Raw genomic sequence first — 15,625 nt, 5'->3', positions numbered from 1 at the left:
TGTCTGGCTCCTTCGGCTGAACACAAGACTCAGAGCCAGCCTAGTGATGTTGTGCAAAAGAGCCTCGCGCTTACATGACGGTGGGGATCTTGTCCTATGGGGTTGCCTTCTGACCCTAGGGAGCTCTGGGCGCTTTCTTTAGGACTTGGCTTTGAGATTAGTTTTCTATCTCCGTGACGTCCCTCCCTTCCTCCTTTCCTGCCTTCCTTCCTTCCTCCCTTCAGTCCTCCCTTACCTCCTCTTCTTTATTCCCACCCTCCCTTCCTCCCTCCTCTTCTCTTTGTAATGTAGGAAACAGTGGTTGAACCGTGACTCTGCCCTGCCAGATCCTGGTGCCAACAGCACCGGAGTTCACAGAGGGGTAGGGGCAATGAGTGGGGGAGGATATGACTGAGGGAGAGACAAGGGGAGAGAGGAAATGGATAGAGAGAAAGGGTGGAAATGGGAAAGAAAGGCCGAAGAGGGAGAAAGAAGAAAAAGCAGGGGAGCAGGGAGCAGGGCAGCTGGTGCAAGGGCAGCGGAAAAGCAGCAAAGCGGAAGGGGACTTAAGGAAGCGGGAGAGGGAGAGGAGGAGAGCAGGTCTCCTGGGTACTTTCTAAGGCCTCCGGTGTGCCCTGTGCATTTGGATACTGTGCCCAAGTCTCGCCAAGGGAGCTTGTGAATAAATACCTCTGGGTAGGAGCAGATATCTGTAAACACAGCTGAGGAATTGAAAGTCAGGTTCTTCAAGGGTATCGACTTGTCAAAATCACACCACAGCTGTGGATTAAGAGAAAACAACAACAAAACATAACAAAACAACAACACCGTCAGTGTGATGCTGGAAACGGAGCAGCGTGCTCTCGGCTGCTGGCTTTCTGGGAGCTGGAGCAGGCCCAGTCTTTGGTTCAGAAGGGAAGTGCCAGCTCTGGTGACCTCGAAGTGCCAGCTGGGAAAAAGCATTTGCAAGCCAGTCACGGGACCAGGTGAAGTCACATCCTTCAGGGTTGGGCTCAGCAGAGAGCTGGATGACAGGAGAGGTCTGCCTCAGCTGGCTCAGCTCCACAGTGAGAGGATTGGAGGGGCCTCATTTCTAGAAAGACTCTTAGCCTTGGGGAGGGGGAGTGATGGGCTTCTCCAAGACTGGAAACTACTGAGTATTTGGAAACAACAGCTCATCTTAGCTGAATGCCTCCTTTGTGCCAGACACTGTAAAAAACAAAAGTCAATAAAGCCTCACAACCACCTTATGAAGCAGCTCCTGTTTTTATCCCCATTTTACAGACGAAGAAGGCAAAACTCTGAGAACGAAAGTAACTTGTGCAGGGTCCCTGAGCTGGTCAGTGGTGGAGCTGAGATTTGGATGTAGGTCTCTCTGACTCCAAAGCTTGATCTTTCTAGTGGGGCATGGTTGGTCCGCCCCAGAGGTAATTTGACCTTGGTCTTATTTCTAGATCCTTTATAGCTGATCATCAAGACTCATGATCTTGGCTAAGAGAATGCAGGCTGTTGATCAAGGATTTTACGAACCCCATGTAAATTTCCATCACCTGTAAACTATTCATTAAATACTGGGTCTCATTAGATTATGTATTCCCCTTCTATTTGGGGTCCCTGAACACTTGGGGAGCTTTCTTCTGCACCAGATGGCACAGTGATGGTTTCAGCCACAAGACAATGCCTCACCTTGCGTGTTCCGTGGTGCCAAGTTCAAAACCTGGAATCAGATACAGCACCCTGGATTCACAGTTGTGAACAACACAGACTAGGCATCCACACGCAGAAACTACCTACAGGTTCCAAAGGACTACTCTAGGGGGAAAAAATCCACAATCCCTAAAATCCGAGTCTCCAAATTCAAAACAGTAATGCACGTCACAGTGATCAGAATGCCCTCTGAGGTCCGGGTGTCACATCAAAAACAAGCTCTGAGGAAAGTCACCAGTGAGATGCTCGACCTGCCTGTGAGACAGTTTCCTTGTCTATTGCCTGGGGACGGCCAGACCTACCTGTAGCACACAGCAGGTGCTCAGGAAATCAAAGCTATTTTTATTTCCATTCCCCACTGTGCCCACTCTCAGAGATACCTTTTGGCATGTAATTGAGCATGGGTCCTGGAGTCAGACAGACGTTGTTAGCTCAAGTCTCTGAGTCTCAGTTTCCTCAGCCATAAAATGGGGATCATGACACCCCACAGGGTTTATGTGAGGATTAAATCTGAAAAAATGGGCAAAGCTCCCTCCACTCAGTGCCTGGCACACAGCAGGTAGGTCGGTCATACAGACTCACTCGGAGGCTGCTAAGTTACTGGCCCACCCACAGGAGCCAACCATCTCCTCCACGGAGACAGATGATTTGCCCACAGTGGAATGCACCGGCCTCCTGGGAGCCACCTCTCTGTTCTCTGATGCTAAGCTTGGGGATGATCCAGGCACCCACAGATAGCTGGTACCAAGGAAGGGCAAGGCATAGCACTGCAGAGCCTGAAGACACATGCTTTCTGTCAGCACACCGGGCACCAGAGGTGCTTGGGAGGCTTACGATGTTTAGGATGGCACCCAGGAAATTAATCAGGATGGATGCGAAGATGATGACGTTCCGGGCCAGATAGGTCTCGTTTATCCAACAGCACGTTTTCCGGAGGACGAGGGGCAAGCACTTGTAGTCCTCGGCCGTGGTGATGAGGACCAGCGCCGAGTGCAGCATGAGAAGAGTGGAAAACTGGACGGCCATGGGCATCACCCTGTGGGAAAGCAGGAGCGCTAAGTGCCTTCAGCAGTCACCTGGCACCCCACCAAGGAGCAAGGCTGGCAGTTGCACCCACCAGCTTCCCCTCCCCACCCTACACCCCACACATCTTTGGAATTCTCTAGGCTCAATAAAAGGGTTCTTCGTGAGCGACTTAAAACAAATTATAGCCATTGCCAGAATCCATATGGAGAAACTTGCAAAGGACACCAAATATTTGTCTTGATTTATTGTTCCCACCCAATTTTCCCTTGTTCGTCATTCATTTTTCTCACTAGGCAACTGCTGCTAAGGAAACCCCACTGGGATCTTATGTTGGTAATCTGAGTACGTGAGGTGGGCACAAATCTCTTGGCCCTTCAAGGTGGGCTTTGTGAGGCCCCTTCTCTCTCCATCTGCTCCGATGCCAAGAAATTGACTCGATCCTAGTCCGGATGGGCTTGGTTCTACTAGTGATGCCATGGGGGACATGGGATCTGGCACGTGCCAGGCACTGCCTGACTTGGGGTGCAGTCTGAGCTATGCCCAAGGCAAGGACCACAGTGGAAGTGCTTGCTGTCCACTCATTCCCTCACTCATTTCCGTTTCCCCAACAGTTGTATTGGCAATGGCTCACATATCCTACAATCCAACCCTTCAATCGCATCAGTAAGAGTTGTACAATCATCACCTCAATCTGTTGTAGAAACTTTCCTTCATTCTGTGCTCACTGATATGAGCTCCCCATTCCCCCCGCCCCCTCTCTACCTTCCTGGCCACCATTCACTCGTTTCTTCCTCCAAGCCTCAATACTCACCAATTCCTTCATTTAATTAGTTACTAATTTATTCAACCACCAAGCCCACTCAGCAATGTGTCCTGAGAACTTCCACATGCGCCCAGAGCTGTGGGATTCCCTCATTCACTCAACTATCATTTTAATATTCACCGAACCCTTACTACGTGCCAAGCACTATGATTAGATTCGGTGATGACATGGGTGAGTGCCACGAGACCCCGGGTCCCGAGGAGTGAATGGCTGGAGAGGTCAGCATGGGTCTTGTGAAGATGGAGACACGATATGATGGGGATAATAAGACCCAGCCCTTAGCAACCATCCCTTATCAAATGAATGCTCCAGGAACCGTTGGAAGCAGTCTACATGTGCTTGCTCGTTTGAGATCCAGGTCCAATGGGAGGTCCCATTTGACAGATGAAAAGTGAATGTGGAGGGGCATGGGTAGTTGAAGTTCAGGGGCAGCTACCATGGGATTGAAACTCAGCTGCTCCATGTGCAGGAATGGCCCACTTGTTCTGGATGGGTTGAGGAAGGAAGGCAGTGGGAGACACCCAGGCCATGACCAGGCTTTCAGAGGCTGAGAGGGGCACTCTGGGGGGTAGGAATGACACCCCCAGACTCCCGAACCTGAGCAAGGGCAGCGTGTCCGAGGAGTCCGCGCTGACTCAAGTGTACCTGACTAGCAGCGGTAGGAGCTTTTATCGTTACTATTTCACCGAAAGGAAAGCACACCGGCGTTCCGAGTGTAGAGGTCTCGCTACGTCACAGTTTTTGTTCTCTTGGGATGTTTCCTGGCCACTGCCCAGCTATTGCTTCTTGAAAGTCTTACTCCTTGTTAATTCTGGTCCACTCAGCATTCCTACATCTATGTCGTGAATTTTCAAGTTGGCTCCAGGGTTGCTAATTTCTCTTTTCACAGTTTGTCAGCCCTCACACCTGTCCAGGTGTTGAGCAAATCATCATCGTCACGATAACACTCGACTTGAGATGGTGTTTCAGACGGAAGGAAGTCCAAGTAAGCTCCTAGGTGAAGCGTTCCAGTGACCCATCAGGACTCCACTGACCCATGTGGAGGACGGATATAAAATTCAGATTCCTGAACTGGACCACTGGGCATTTCCAATGCAGTGGTTCAGGATCATTGCCGAAGATGCTGGTCTGCCGGCCACCCTTTAACACATCCTCTCTCCCAGAAATACAGGCAGGTAGGGCAGCTGCCACATCTTGAACCTGGATCTGGATGCTCTGCTGAGCCTGCCCTGTTTCTCCTGTGTTGTGAATTCATTAACCATCTAAAGGAAAAAGGAGTAAAGGAAAAATATGGTCCGGAGGCATAAGAGCCATGTTGTTGGGACTATGTAGAGGGTTTCCCTGGGTAAAGGGATTCACCAGGTAACTATCTCTCTCCTTCCTTGTGATGCTCGATAATCATTTCTTTGGAAGCTCCTATGGGCCAACACTGGACTCGGCTGGTCTTTCAGACATTGGTGTGGTGCTTCTAGCATCACAGAAGAAGGTAAGCTACACCCAGCAGACAGACAGCAGTAAGGTGTGCCTGTAGGGTAGGAAGAGCTAGCTGGAGAGGAGGTCATGAAGGGTGGACCAAGCTCTAACCATTTTAACGGGGTAAGTAAGTATAAGAAGAGAAGCCAGTCTGTATAGGAAATGAGGTTGATGGATTTGCTTGGGCGCAGGCTGAATGTCTGTCATTTTGGAATCAGCCGGTGGGTGATATCTAGGCCACTGAGAGGGATGGCGGTGGCAATCTGGGGGTGGAAACACAGAGCTTACCGCCATCAACGACTAGGTGATCCTTGAAGAGCGGAAAAGGGAGGCATTTGCTCAGAGAGTGTGCACAGTACGAAGAAAAAGGAGCAAAGACCAGGCTGGGGGAGAAGGTAATGGGTTGGAAGAAGCGAGAGCAGCCCGGGGGATTTAGATGAGCTGCAGAGGAGGCAGGCCTGGCATTGGGACAGTCCCAGAGATGTTTACAAGGACAAAGTTGCCCAGAACATAAAATCTTTCAGCACAGCCGAGCGACGGGAAGACTCCAACCCCGAGAGTCCCAGCCACGGTCGTTGAAATGGGCATTGCTGTCCCCCTCGACATTTGCACGGTGGGTTTTGATTTGGTGGTTCATGTGGATCGGAAGTCTCCCTGGGAGTCCGTCATAAGAACGAAGGCCTGTGAGGCAGGACTTCCAGAGGGAGTCACTTGCCCAAACAGACTGAGAAAGCACTCGCTGACAACACACCATTCCCCCTGGGCACCCAGGGGCTGAGTCTATGACTAGTGTGTCTCAATAACAAAACGGAGCCCCTGCAAACAAGCATGTCTTGGTTTAACATGCAAGCCAGAGACAAGGCAGGGAAAGGCGAGGGACCCTGTGCTCCTCTTGAGCGGCCATCTTCCCCAGAGGAGCGGATGGGGTTGCGTGGCGGCCTACCTCTCTCTCAGGACCTGGTTCTCTCACAGAGTTCTTCACTCCATGGATGGGGCAGTATGTGCCCCACTGCTAGGCTACATGGCCCTCTGTTTTTGGCACACGGCGCCAGTCTTCTCTTGTCTTCCAGGGGGATGATGCGCCCGTCCTTCAGGGGCCAGCTTTCTCTTGGGTCTCTGATGGCAATTGGCACAGGGCGGAGTCCACCAGTGGCTGCCATGCTAGTTGCTGTCTGTTGTCTGAATCGTATTGACCTCCAGGTGTAGAACAGAAGGCAGGACACCGACGGCTCCTTCTCTGGTTGGATCCTTCCGCACCAGGGGGCTCTTCTTCTCTAGTGACACCAGACACTGTTCTTTCGTGATCCATTCATTTTCCGCTGGCTAATTTTCAAATGCAAAGCAGTCGCATAGGAGGGAGTAGGCCTGCTCCCGTGGGCTCCCGAGACTGCGCATCTATCTCCCAAGGAGCGGCTGGTGGTTTTGAACTCTTGACTTTCTGGAAGCCACAAGGTCACTAGTTAGAATGGACTGGACAGCAGTGAACGAGGGAATTTTCAGAAGGAGAACCAAAGGCTGCTCCATTACGACCCACTTCTGCTCCTTAGGAGAGAGGGCTGGACCCCGTTCCTTCCCTTGCCAGCTTTCCCTGGAAAGAGGATGTCTGCCACATTCCTGTTTTTTCTTCCTAACTCTCAAGTGAGGAGGACAGTTCACCCCAATGGCAGAGTCTGTCTGGGAGGTTCAGTGGAGCCCATTCATAGAGGCTCATGGTTAAAAGCCAACGTTCACACATAGTCCAGATGCCACCTTCTTTCTGATCCATAGGAGGGTTGGGAAGCCAGAGCCTCAATTTACTCTATAGGAGGAGACCTGGCCATCTCTGCCCTTCCGTCAGCTAACTTGTCTGAAGCACAGGTGAGCACTCGCTCAGGTGTGCCTCCCTCCTTCGTTTGGCCACTGGAGTTGTGTGCATTACATACTTCTTACATGGCAGCCCAAGAGTGGAGTCTGGTCTCCAAGTGCAGGGAGACATTAAAGAGATGCAAAAGGATGGCCCAGGGTCTCTTGTCTTTAGGGACCTTATGCCATCCAGCTTGACCATCGTTTTTATAGACTCATCAGATTGCTGTGAAATGTATACAGTGGATGCTTTGTTGCTCATTGAGCTATTGGGCTTTTGTGTATATTCTTGGGGTGGGGTGGGGAGGGTACAAAATATGCCGAGGGAGGGAAAAAAACTAGGAGCTGATACCAAGGACTCAAGAAGAAAGAAAATGTTTTGAAAAAGATGATGACAACATATGTACAGATGCGTTTGACACAACGGATATATGTATGGATTGTGATAAGAGCTGCAAGAGCCCCCAATCAAAGAAAATTAAAAAAATATACGCCGAGGGTTGTTTGAGAGGATTTGCATATAGCATCTACCTGCGCCCTGGTGGCGCAGTGCTTCTGTGTTGTGATCCACAGGGTCTGCAGTTTGAAAGCACCAGCCAACTCAGCGGGAGGGAGACGAGGCTTTCTACTGTCCTAAAGAGTTACAGTCTTGGAAATCCACAGGGGCAGTTCTCCCCTGTCCTACAGGGTTGCTTGAGTTGGCATGGACTCAATGGCCTTGAGTTGGGTGTTGAGTTTTTTGACCCAAGTATGCACTAGCAGAGGAGCTTCCTAACGACGCTCCTGGCATTGCACACGCAACTCGGGGCCAGTGTCGGCCGGCCGCAGCTTCTCAGCGCTCACTGGTTTCTGCACACACAAAGACCATACCATCAAATGGTCATTCTTATCTAATTTTAGATTTATTCAGGAGGCCAAGGGGTTCTGCATTGCCTTCTGTACTGTTGGTGTAAGAGGCAAGCAAACCTTTCATTTCTGAAACCGAGTCTCAGAAAGAATGACAAGGGATTTGCAAACAGCTCTATGCCCATCATTTCCAGACATTAGCTTCTAATTACTCTCTGCAGCTTGTCTCTGAAACCAGCCTTGAGCTGCTTCCATGATTTGATGTTTCCTGGGAAGGCAGAAATCAAAGGAGATGAGTGAACAGCCACTGGCAGCTTGTGGAATCATAGAGAACAGGCACTCAGATTGTTCTGGAAGATGACATGTGGGGGCATTTTAGAGTTTGCAAAGAGCTGGTATGTCCAAGGGTGCATTTGATCCTCTTTGCGATACCAAGAAGGATGTATTTTTAGTGCCTTCAGTGGATGGAAACACTGTGGCTCAGAAAACAGCCACAATGTACCCAAAATAAAAAACAGACACGGCTCATTCCATCTTCCCAGCAACACGGGAAGTGGGTGTCACTGTCCCATTTCACCGAGGAGGACACTGGGGCTTCCGGGAGGTGAAGGGTCTTGGTCTAAGACATCTCCCTAGTAAGATGCACTCAAACAACTAAGATTCAGAGCCTCTTTTCTCCTCTTCTTCCTCCCCCACCATCTTCCTCTTCTTTCTCCTTCCTTCCCTCTTTGTGCCCTTCCTCTCCTTTTCCTCTGCATTCTCTTTCACACAGGCTGGTGGAAATGCATTGTCCTGTAATTCTACAACATATCATCTTCTCTTTCCTTAGTTTACCCTTCTTGGAGAGGAACATCTGTGTCCTGAGTGTGGAAATCTGGCATGGGAGCTGGGCCAGCTCCAGCTTTCTCCGTCAGGGTCTGTTGCTTATTTTTGCCGAGAAGGCTGGGAACGTGCTGCGGTCTTACCAACAGACAGCCTCATCTGCGGGGAGCTCCGTGAATGAATGGCAGGGGAAGGTGCTGCCATCGGTTTAGCCACAAAGAAGCAGCCTGCATTGGAGAGGGCGCAAGCACACATTCAAAAAAGTGTTTGTGGGGTCTGGGGCCCACGGACCCAACATGTGGCGCGTCATGTCAGAGTTCAGCTTTGATGTTTTCCTTTGTTCTCAAGTTTTTCTCTTCACGGCCCAACTGAGGGCGGGCAGTGGCTGCGGTGCAGGTACTGGCTTCTGCTTCCACCCCAGAGCCACAGAATCTACCCAGCTGGCTGCAGGGGGGTGGGGGTGGGGGGACTCAGGTCACTCCTCTAGAATTCAGACATTGCAGAGCCCGTGGCTGGCTCACCTGGATGGGGTCCTACCCAGGGCAATTGTGGAGGGAGATGCTTGGGTTCCTATCGTGGCAGAGGCCACTTTTCTTATCTCAGTGCCTTCCGGTTACCCTAGTCTCCGGACTCTTCTTTCCCTTACCCCCCGGCCCCCATATCCAGACAGCCACCAGATCCTGTCAGCTCTTTGTCCTAAGTGTCTACACACCCTTCCTCTCTTGTCTACTTCCATTCCCACAAATCTGCTGTATCAAATCCTACCTGGAGTTATGCAGGTTGTCTTCCCAATACTAAAGCTAGCCCCTCCTAGCCATCTTCCCACGATCCATGTCCAGTGTGGTCCTTCTAATACAAGCCTCATCACAAAAATATCACAATAAATGTTCCTCTGCTGCCAATCAGTCACAATTCCTTAACCAGACTTGCAAACTCCTTCCCTCTGGACCCACTAATTTTTCGCTGGTTTATTTTTCCTAAAGCTATGAATTTCCCTCAAAACACTGCTATCACTGCACCTGACACAGTTTGAAATGCTCTTTTCATTTCGTTCAAAATATTTTTAACTTTCTTTCGAGGAATCTTTGCTCTATGGGTTATTTAGAGGAGTGAAGCTGGTCCATGAACTTTTTGGTTTTTCTATCTAGATGCTTAGACATTCTGCCATCATCTTCCCAGAATCCCCACCCCCCCACCCCCAGTATCCCTTGCTCATGCAGAAGAGCTCAAGCTTAAATGGTCCCTAAGTGTTAGTGAGTGCACATCTTTCTCTGTCAATCCACAGCCTTTCTAAAAAAAAAAAAAAAAAACCCTCCGGGATCTTGTAGAGCGGGGCCAGTTCCCAGTGCCGTGGGCGGCATTATGAACTCCGCATTTCTGTCAGCTGCGATGCACTACATGTTTTCCCAAGTTGTCACTTCACACCATCCAACTTACTTGGTGTTCTTCAAACACATGGTCTTTGATGCTTCTCTTTTGCAGTGCTGTTTTCTAAACTGGGGGTGTTCTTCCACACTCTCTCCCTCACCCCTTGCAGCTCAAAACAGCACCTCTGGGGCAACCTTTCCTTGGAACCCCTTAGTGAGCAGGAGTCACCGATGCTGCATGATGCAATCGAGCAGTTCAGCACCCAGACTGTGTCTCTGGGTTCAACTCCCAACTCGGCGATTATGTAGTCAGGAGACGTGGGAATGAGAACGCACCCTCATTTATTGATCAGTCTGGGGGCTTCGTGGAGACAATGTGTGCAAGGGATTTTGCATGTTCTTGGCACCTGGAGCCGTCAGTACTGCCTCTCATTCCCACTACACTGCTGCTTAGCAGATGGGGACCACGGACTGAGAAGTGACACCTTCCTCCCGGTCCATCACAGTCTTCTGCCTGTGTTAGACATGGAGCACACTTCCGTTGATCTTTTTCTCAACATCTTCCCAGGGGACGTCTTACCGTGAGATTGTGGAGGAGGGAGTATCACTGAGGCACTACTGACAGTGTAGGAGAGAGACAACGGCACGGCCATCAATCAGTCTATTCCAGAGTGAGCCTCAAACTGGTTTTAGCTCCTTTGGCTTGGGCGAGGCACATGTCTCCAAGAGTGCCGAGAGTCCAGGCTCTGGATCTGGATAGTCTGGATGGGTCTCCAGACTTGAATATGTTTCCACATTGGGACAGTGCGCAAATTATTTCACAGCCCAGAACCTTGGTTTTCTCTTTCCACTGGGGACAAAAATAGTACCTACCTCACTGGATTGTTAAGAGAATAACATGAGTGGTCATCAGTAAAGTATTTGGGACAGGGCCTGGCTCACACACAAGTGTTCTGCTTTACCATGAAAGTGCCACTTTGTTTGAGTTAGGCATCTGTGATCCTACATCCACGCACAACTCAGAAGGAACGAACAGAGGAACGAGTCAATGGTGATGAAAGTGCTTGTACGTCCCTCTGCATTCTGGGTACAGTGTCAAATATGAAGGTATCCTAATTTGGCTTTTGTTGTTTTGTTAAGATTGGCAGAAAAGTCTCTTGCCTTGGCAGAGTAATTATTAGGCAATGAAAGGCAGCCAGAGCAGACCCAACTTGTCCCACCGTTTGGTTTGAGCCCCGCACGCAGTTATTTATTTCCATCTTGAGCCCTGGCAAAACCAGCTGCTTGGCTCCAGGTGAAGGGCCCATCATCTCACGAAGGCACCTCACCTGAGCGCTCAGTCCTCCACACTCACCTGGAAGAAGGCAGCAAACTTTGGATTGCCGTGATAAACAGAAGAACGATAAATGCACAGACCAGGTTTGACTTGAATACTTCATCCCTCATTTGCGAATACTGTAATTCAAAAGAGAGAGTGGATTATCCCACTGCAGAGCTTGATTTTTGGAAGAGTTAACATTTTTGCAACGTGGGTGGGTGGAGAGAACCAGCAAGGAGGAATAGGCAATTAAATATTTGTCTCAAATGAAGAGGAATGCAGATCTTAATAAACCCTTCTCAAAACATTTTCTCCCTCCCTCCAGACTGCCACCGAGAACCCAGGACTGAGCACCACCACGAGACTGGAAGGGGGCTTTGCACAAAGACATCCAGCAGCACCTGATGCTGGGGCACTCCCCTCAGACTAACCCGACAGGGGGCACACAACCCACATCCACAGCAAAGCAAACCCACATGAACTTGCTTCATGAGTAAACTGAAGTCATTTCAGGATCTTGCTCTGTTTGCTGTTAGGTTTGGAGACTCGGGGCTATGTTTTCCTGGGTAGGGGAGGGGTGTCATTCTGCCTTCATTTTATTAAGAAAAAAATACAAAAGAAACCCCCTAATTTGCAGTAACTTAGGCTAGGAAGCAGCCCCAGAGACCTCCAGCTAATGCAGCCCTCTGAGATCACAGGAGAGAAACCGAGATGGATGGACCAATATGTTTGATGCCCTTCTGCCATCGGCCCGGGGGGAATGGCGGTAACTATATTTTGATTATCCAGAGTACTCCGTAATGTGATTGTCCAGTCTTAAAAGCTTCTGGACGGCCAGCATTGAATGTGTAATTTGCCTGAGCCCTGCCTCGCTTTCTGCATGATCTTGGGAGGAACTAGACCAAGGAAGGACCGGTTCTTGCAGAAGGTGAAAAGAGGGCTTTTAACAGAGGAAAAAGTGTTAGAGTTAGCCTAAGCCAAGCCCCTCTTTTGACTTCGAATGGCAGAGAGGTTGAGAAACTTGCCTTAGTTTGACCATCTTGCTGATCATGTTGTTGTTTTCCTTTGGATACTGGGCTTTGGGGAAACAAAGACACAGGACTGGGGGCTTGTAAACCTGGGTGTGAATTACATAGTTTCTCTATAAAGCAAGATGGTAACCAGAACTCTGGCTGGATCACAGGCTCCATGACCATGCTGCCAAGAGAAGGGGGTTGGCATAACCGGTTTTTGGTAGGGTACTCACAATCAGCAGTTACATGCTTTCACTCTCTTGCCAACGTCTTGTTGTGGCCTGGGTCTTGGACCAGTGCTTACTGCTCTGGGTCATGGCTGAAACACGGAGGACTAGGACACCTGCTTGGATGTGCACCTTGAATGCTTGGGGCTTCTCCATTCTCTGACCTCGAGGCTGGCCTCTTTCAGTTGGTTGACTCTCCGGTGTCCAGAGGAGACCCAGGACAAGCCTCTCCCCACCCCTCAGACTAAACCACAGAAAATCCATGCTGCTCATAAGGTCGAATGGTGCCCCAAGAAGAAGGCACGGGCGTAGAGAGCCACACAGACTTGCGGGAAAAGAAAGGCATCGTCGCGAAGACATCTGCTCGGCGCACAGAGTTTTCTGCGCGCCATCTAACAACACACGGCACAAGAGTGAGTTCGTTCTTGGTTGGTTGGCTCCTTGGTTTTCCAGCAGGCTTGGCTATCTGGATTTGGGCAGGGGATATTGTAAACAGCAGTGATAACTTTTAGTGGCCTTTATCCTTTTCCTCATCATCCCAGCCCCTACGGATTATAAGGAGAATTGCTCCCCCAATTTAGGGATCCTCTCTAATATTCCTGACTGGACTCCAACAGGAGGCCTGCTCCGCTTGGCTCAGGGAAGTGAGCTGGGTCAGGGTATCCTAGGATTTAAACAGCCTCCATGTGAACACCCCCTGACCCCAAGAGCTTACTCTTTTGCCAAGATTCCTTGCCATTGCTTGCAAGTTCTTACTGTGAAAGATGCCTGACGTACAGATTCCAAGCTTGCGTATCTAAGCCATTTCCCCTGGGTATTTCTGACTCATGACTAAAGGTGTCTGAGCTCTTAGGTGTTTCATCTTCCTCCATTAGCAAATTAGATCGAGGTGGGTGATGCAGGAAGGCTCGGAAACTTGGCCACCAGATGCTCCACGTGGTCAGTGTCTGACGGTGAGTCAAGCCCATGTCCTTGAAGCGCACTTTAAAGCAATCAAGCAAATGCGGAGATGTTGGCCCTGCTAAAGTAGTCCCCATTTCTTATGTCCCACAGCCCCTGTGCCTGGCACAGTCGCATACAAGAAGAATCGATCTTTTTTTTTCTCCCCAAAACTGATGTTAATCATACACAGAAACACCGAATGGCAGGATGCAGGTCATCACTACTTTGGAAAGGAAAAGGGAGTGGATCTCTGGAGGGAAGATTCTTAATTGGTTCCTGGTGACTATGGACCGAGGGTGAGCAGTGATTCACTTCATTTCTTCTTTACTTGTGAAGGCCTGAGCACTCGAGCTTAAAGATATACGAAGCGAGACCCACACTACCTCCTCCCATCGTCAGAAGGGCATTGTCTTGTCCTCACTTGACCCCCACTCCCACCCCCTTCGTTATAGCTTCGGGGTGAGCATGGGGCTCCTCTACAGCGTGAGGACCGCTGGACGGGAAGCCCACCCCCATCACTGCCTGGGAGTGTAACCTTGGATACCTCTCCTCAGCTTCCTATGCCTCACTCTCCTCTCTGAGCACACGGGTATGGTCAAAGGATTCATCTCAGCAGGTTGGAGCCCCGGTGGGGTTGAGATGAAGGGTTTGGCAGCTAACCGAAAGGTTGTGCTGACGGAAACACTGGTGGCTGGGACGCACCAGCCACCGTGTGGGAGAGATCTGCAGCCAGGGAAACCCTCTGGGGGCAGTTCTCTTCTGTTCTATGGATGGAAACCAACTGGATGCCAATCGGACTGGAATTTCAGCAGGGCTGTGGGGAGGCTGAGATGAGACCTGCTCAGTGCTTCCATCAGCACATGATAACACATGATAATCCCCACAGAAGGGTGCCCTATTGTTTAGTCAATCCACCAAACAATCCTTTATACTATTTGACCGAAATACTTACTACCTTTGTGTAGCTGGCCCCTTGAGTGGCCCTTTCTGTCCCTCTGGAGGAGGCGGGTGAAATACCCACACCATTCAGGGGGTTACTGTAGCAGCAAAGGAGGCCTGGTAGCAGAGTGGATTGTGCTTTGGCCTGCTAACCATGAGTTCAGCAGCTTGATCCCAGGGAGGGAGACAAATGAGGCTTTCTGCTCCTGTAAAGGTGTGCAGAAACTCAAAGAGACAGTTCTACTCTATCTATGCGACAGCAGTGATTTTATTTATTTCTGGACAGCAGTAAAAAGCTTAGAGTAACATGACTCTCTGAGATAAATAAATAATCCATTTACATGTAAAAATAAAATAAAGTTCCAGGAATGGTTAGGAAGTGTTTGAGTCAGAAAAAGACGAGCTCCTGAGACCACTTGCTTCTGGTGTCATGTTCCCTGTATTCAGTTACATAAGAAATGGAGTGGTTGACTATAATCTGAATATTCTCTCTTCCAGCAGCAAAGAAAAGTCTAATCTCCCTCAAATTACCTATTTAGGATTACTTCCAGAGTCCAACATCCTAAACAGTCAAAACAATGCATCCATTTACCTGGTCGGCATAGTTTTTATAAAATTCCTCTCTTATTGGCTTTTTTCTTTTTCACTCACAGTCATAGGAGTTGATGGGAATACATGAAAAAAAATCAGCTTGTTACATTTTCCTGACATCTTTAGGCTTCAGTTTAATGCTCTTTCTTTCTTAAAGGAGAGAAGGAGAGAGAGAAGGGAGGGGGAGTAAGGGAGGGAGCGAGAGCGAGGAGAGAGGGAGAGCAAGAGGGAGAGCCAGAGCGAGGAGAGAGGGAGAGCAAGAGGGAGAGCAAGAGGGAGAGCGAGAGCGAGAGAGAGCGAGGAGAGAGGGAGAGCAAGAGGGAGAGCGAGAGGGAGAGCGAGAGCTAGAGCTAGGAGAGAGGGAGAGGGAGAGGGAGAGGGAGAGGGAGAGGGAGAGAGAGAGAGAGAGAGAAGGGGTTCTGAATGGAAATAGGAACCAAGGGAGTGCCACCAAAAGCTTGTTGAGCGCTCCCCTCAGTGCCACCTCCTTATTTTAATGTGCCTATTGGCAGGGAGGAAAGGCAACCTAAATGGATGTTTTGAAAACACTTGGCACAGACTGTGCACCCCCCCCCCCCCAAGCTCTATTGAGGATGACTAATAGGAGAATGGGCAAGCCCTGGGAGCTGATTTGTGCATGAGAATGAGTCTCACCTTCAGATGTTTAATTTGCCTTTGGTCTTTTTTAGGAGTTTTCTGGTTTTGGCAAG

The 15,625-nt window shown here is 49.7% G+C and overlaps 1 protein-coding gene across 1 annotated transcript in view; it reads right to left on the bottom strand.

Annotated features, from left to right (window-relative positions):
• Positions 1 to 15,625, bottom strand: part of ADCY8 (adenylate cyclase 8) — a 185,025-nt gene that overhangs the window by 40,569 nt on the left and 128,831 nt on the right. Inside the window, exons 9-11 of the mRNA XM_075550577.1 lie at positions 11,240 to 11,340; positions 2,521 to 2,722; positions 670 to 759 (exon numbers count right to left, since the gene is read on the bottom strand). Of these exons, the coding sequence (XP_075406692.1) occupies positions 670 to 759; positions 2,521 to 2,722; positions 11,240 to 11,340 (393 nt within the window). The remainder of the gene's footprint in view (positions 1 to 669; positions 760 to 2,520; positions 2,723 to 11,239; positions 11,341 to 15,625) is intronic.

This window comes from Tenrec ecaudatus, chromosome 5 (genome assembly GCF_050624435.1).
Source record: "Tenrec ecaudatus isolate mTenEca1 chromosome 5, mTenEca1.hap1, whole genome shotgun sequence".
Taxonomy (NCBI): domain Eukaryota; kingdom Metazoa; phylum Chordata; class Mammalia; order Afrosoricida; family Tenrecidae; genus Tenrec; species Tenrec ecaudatus.
This window is presented reverse-complemented; position numbering and strand designations above follow the sequence as displayed.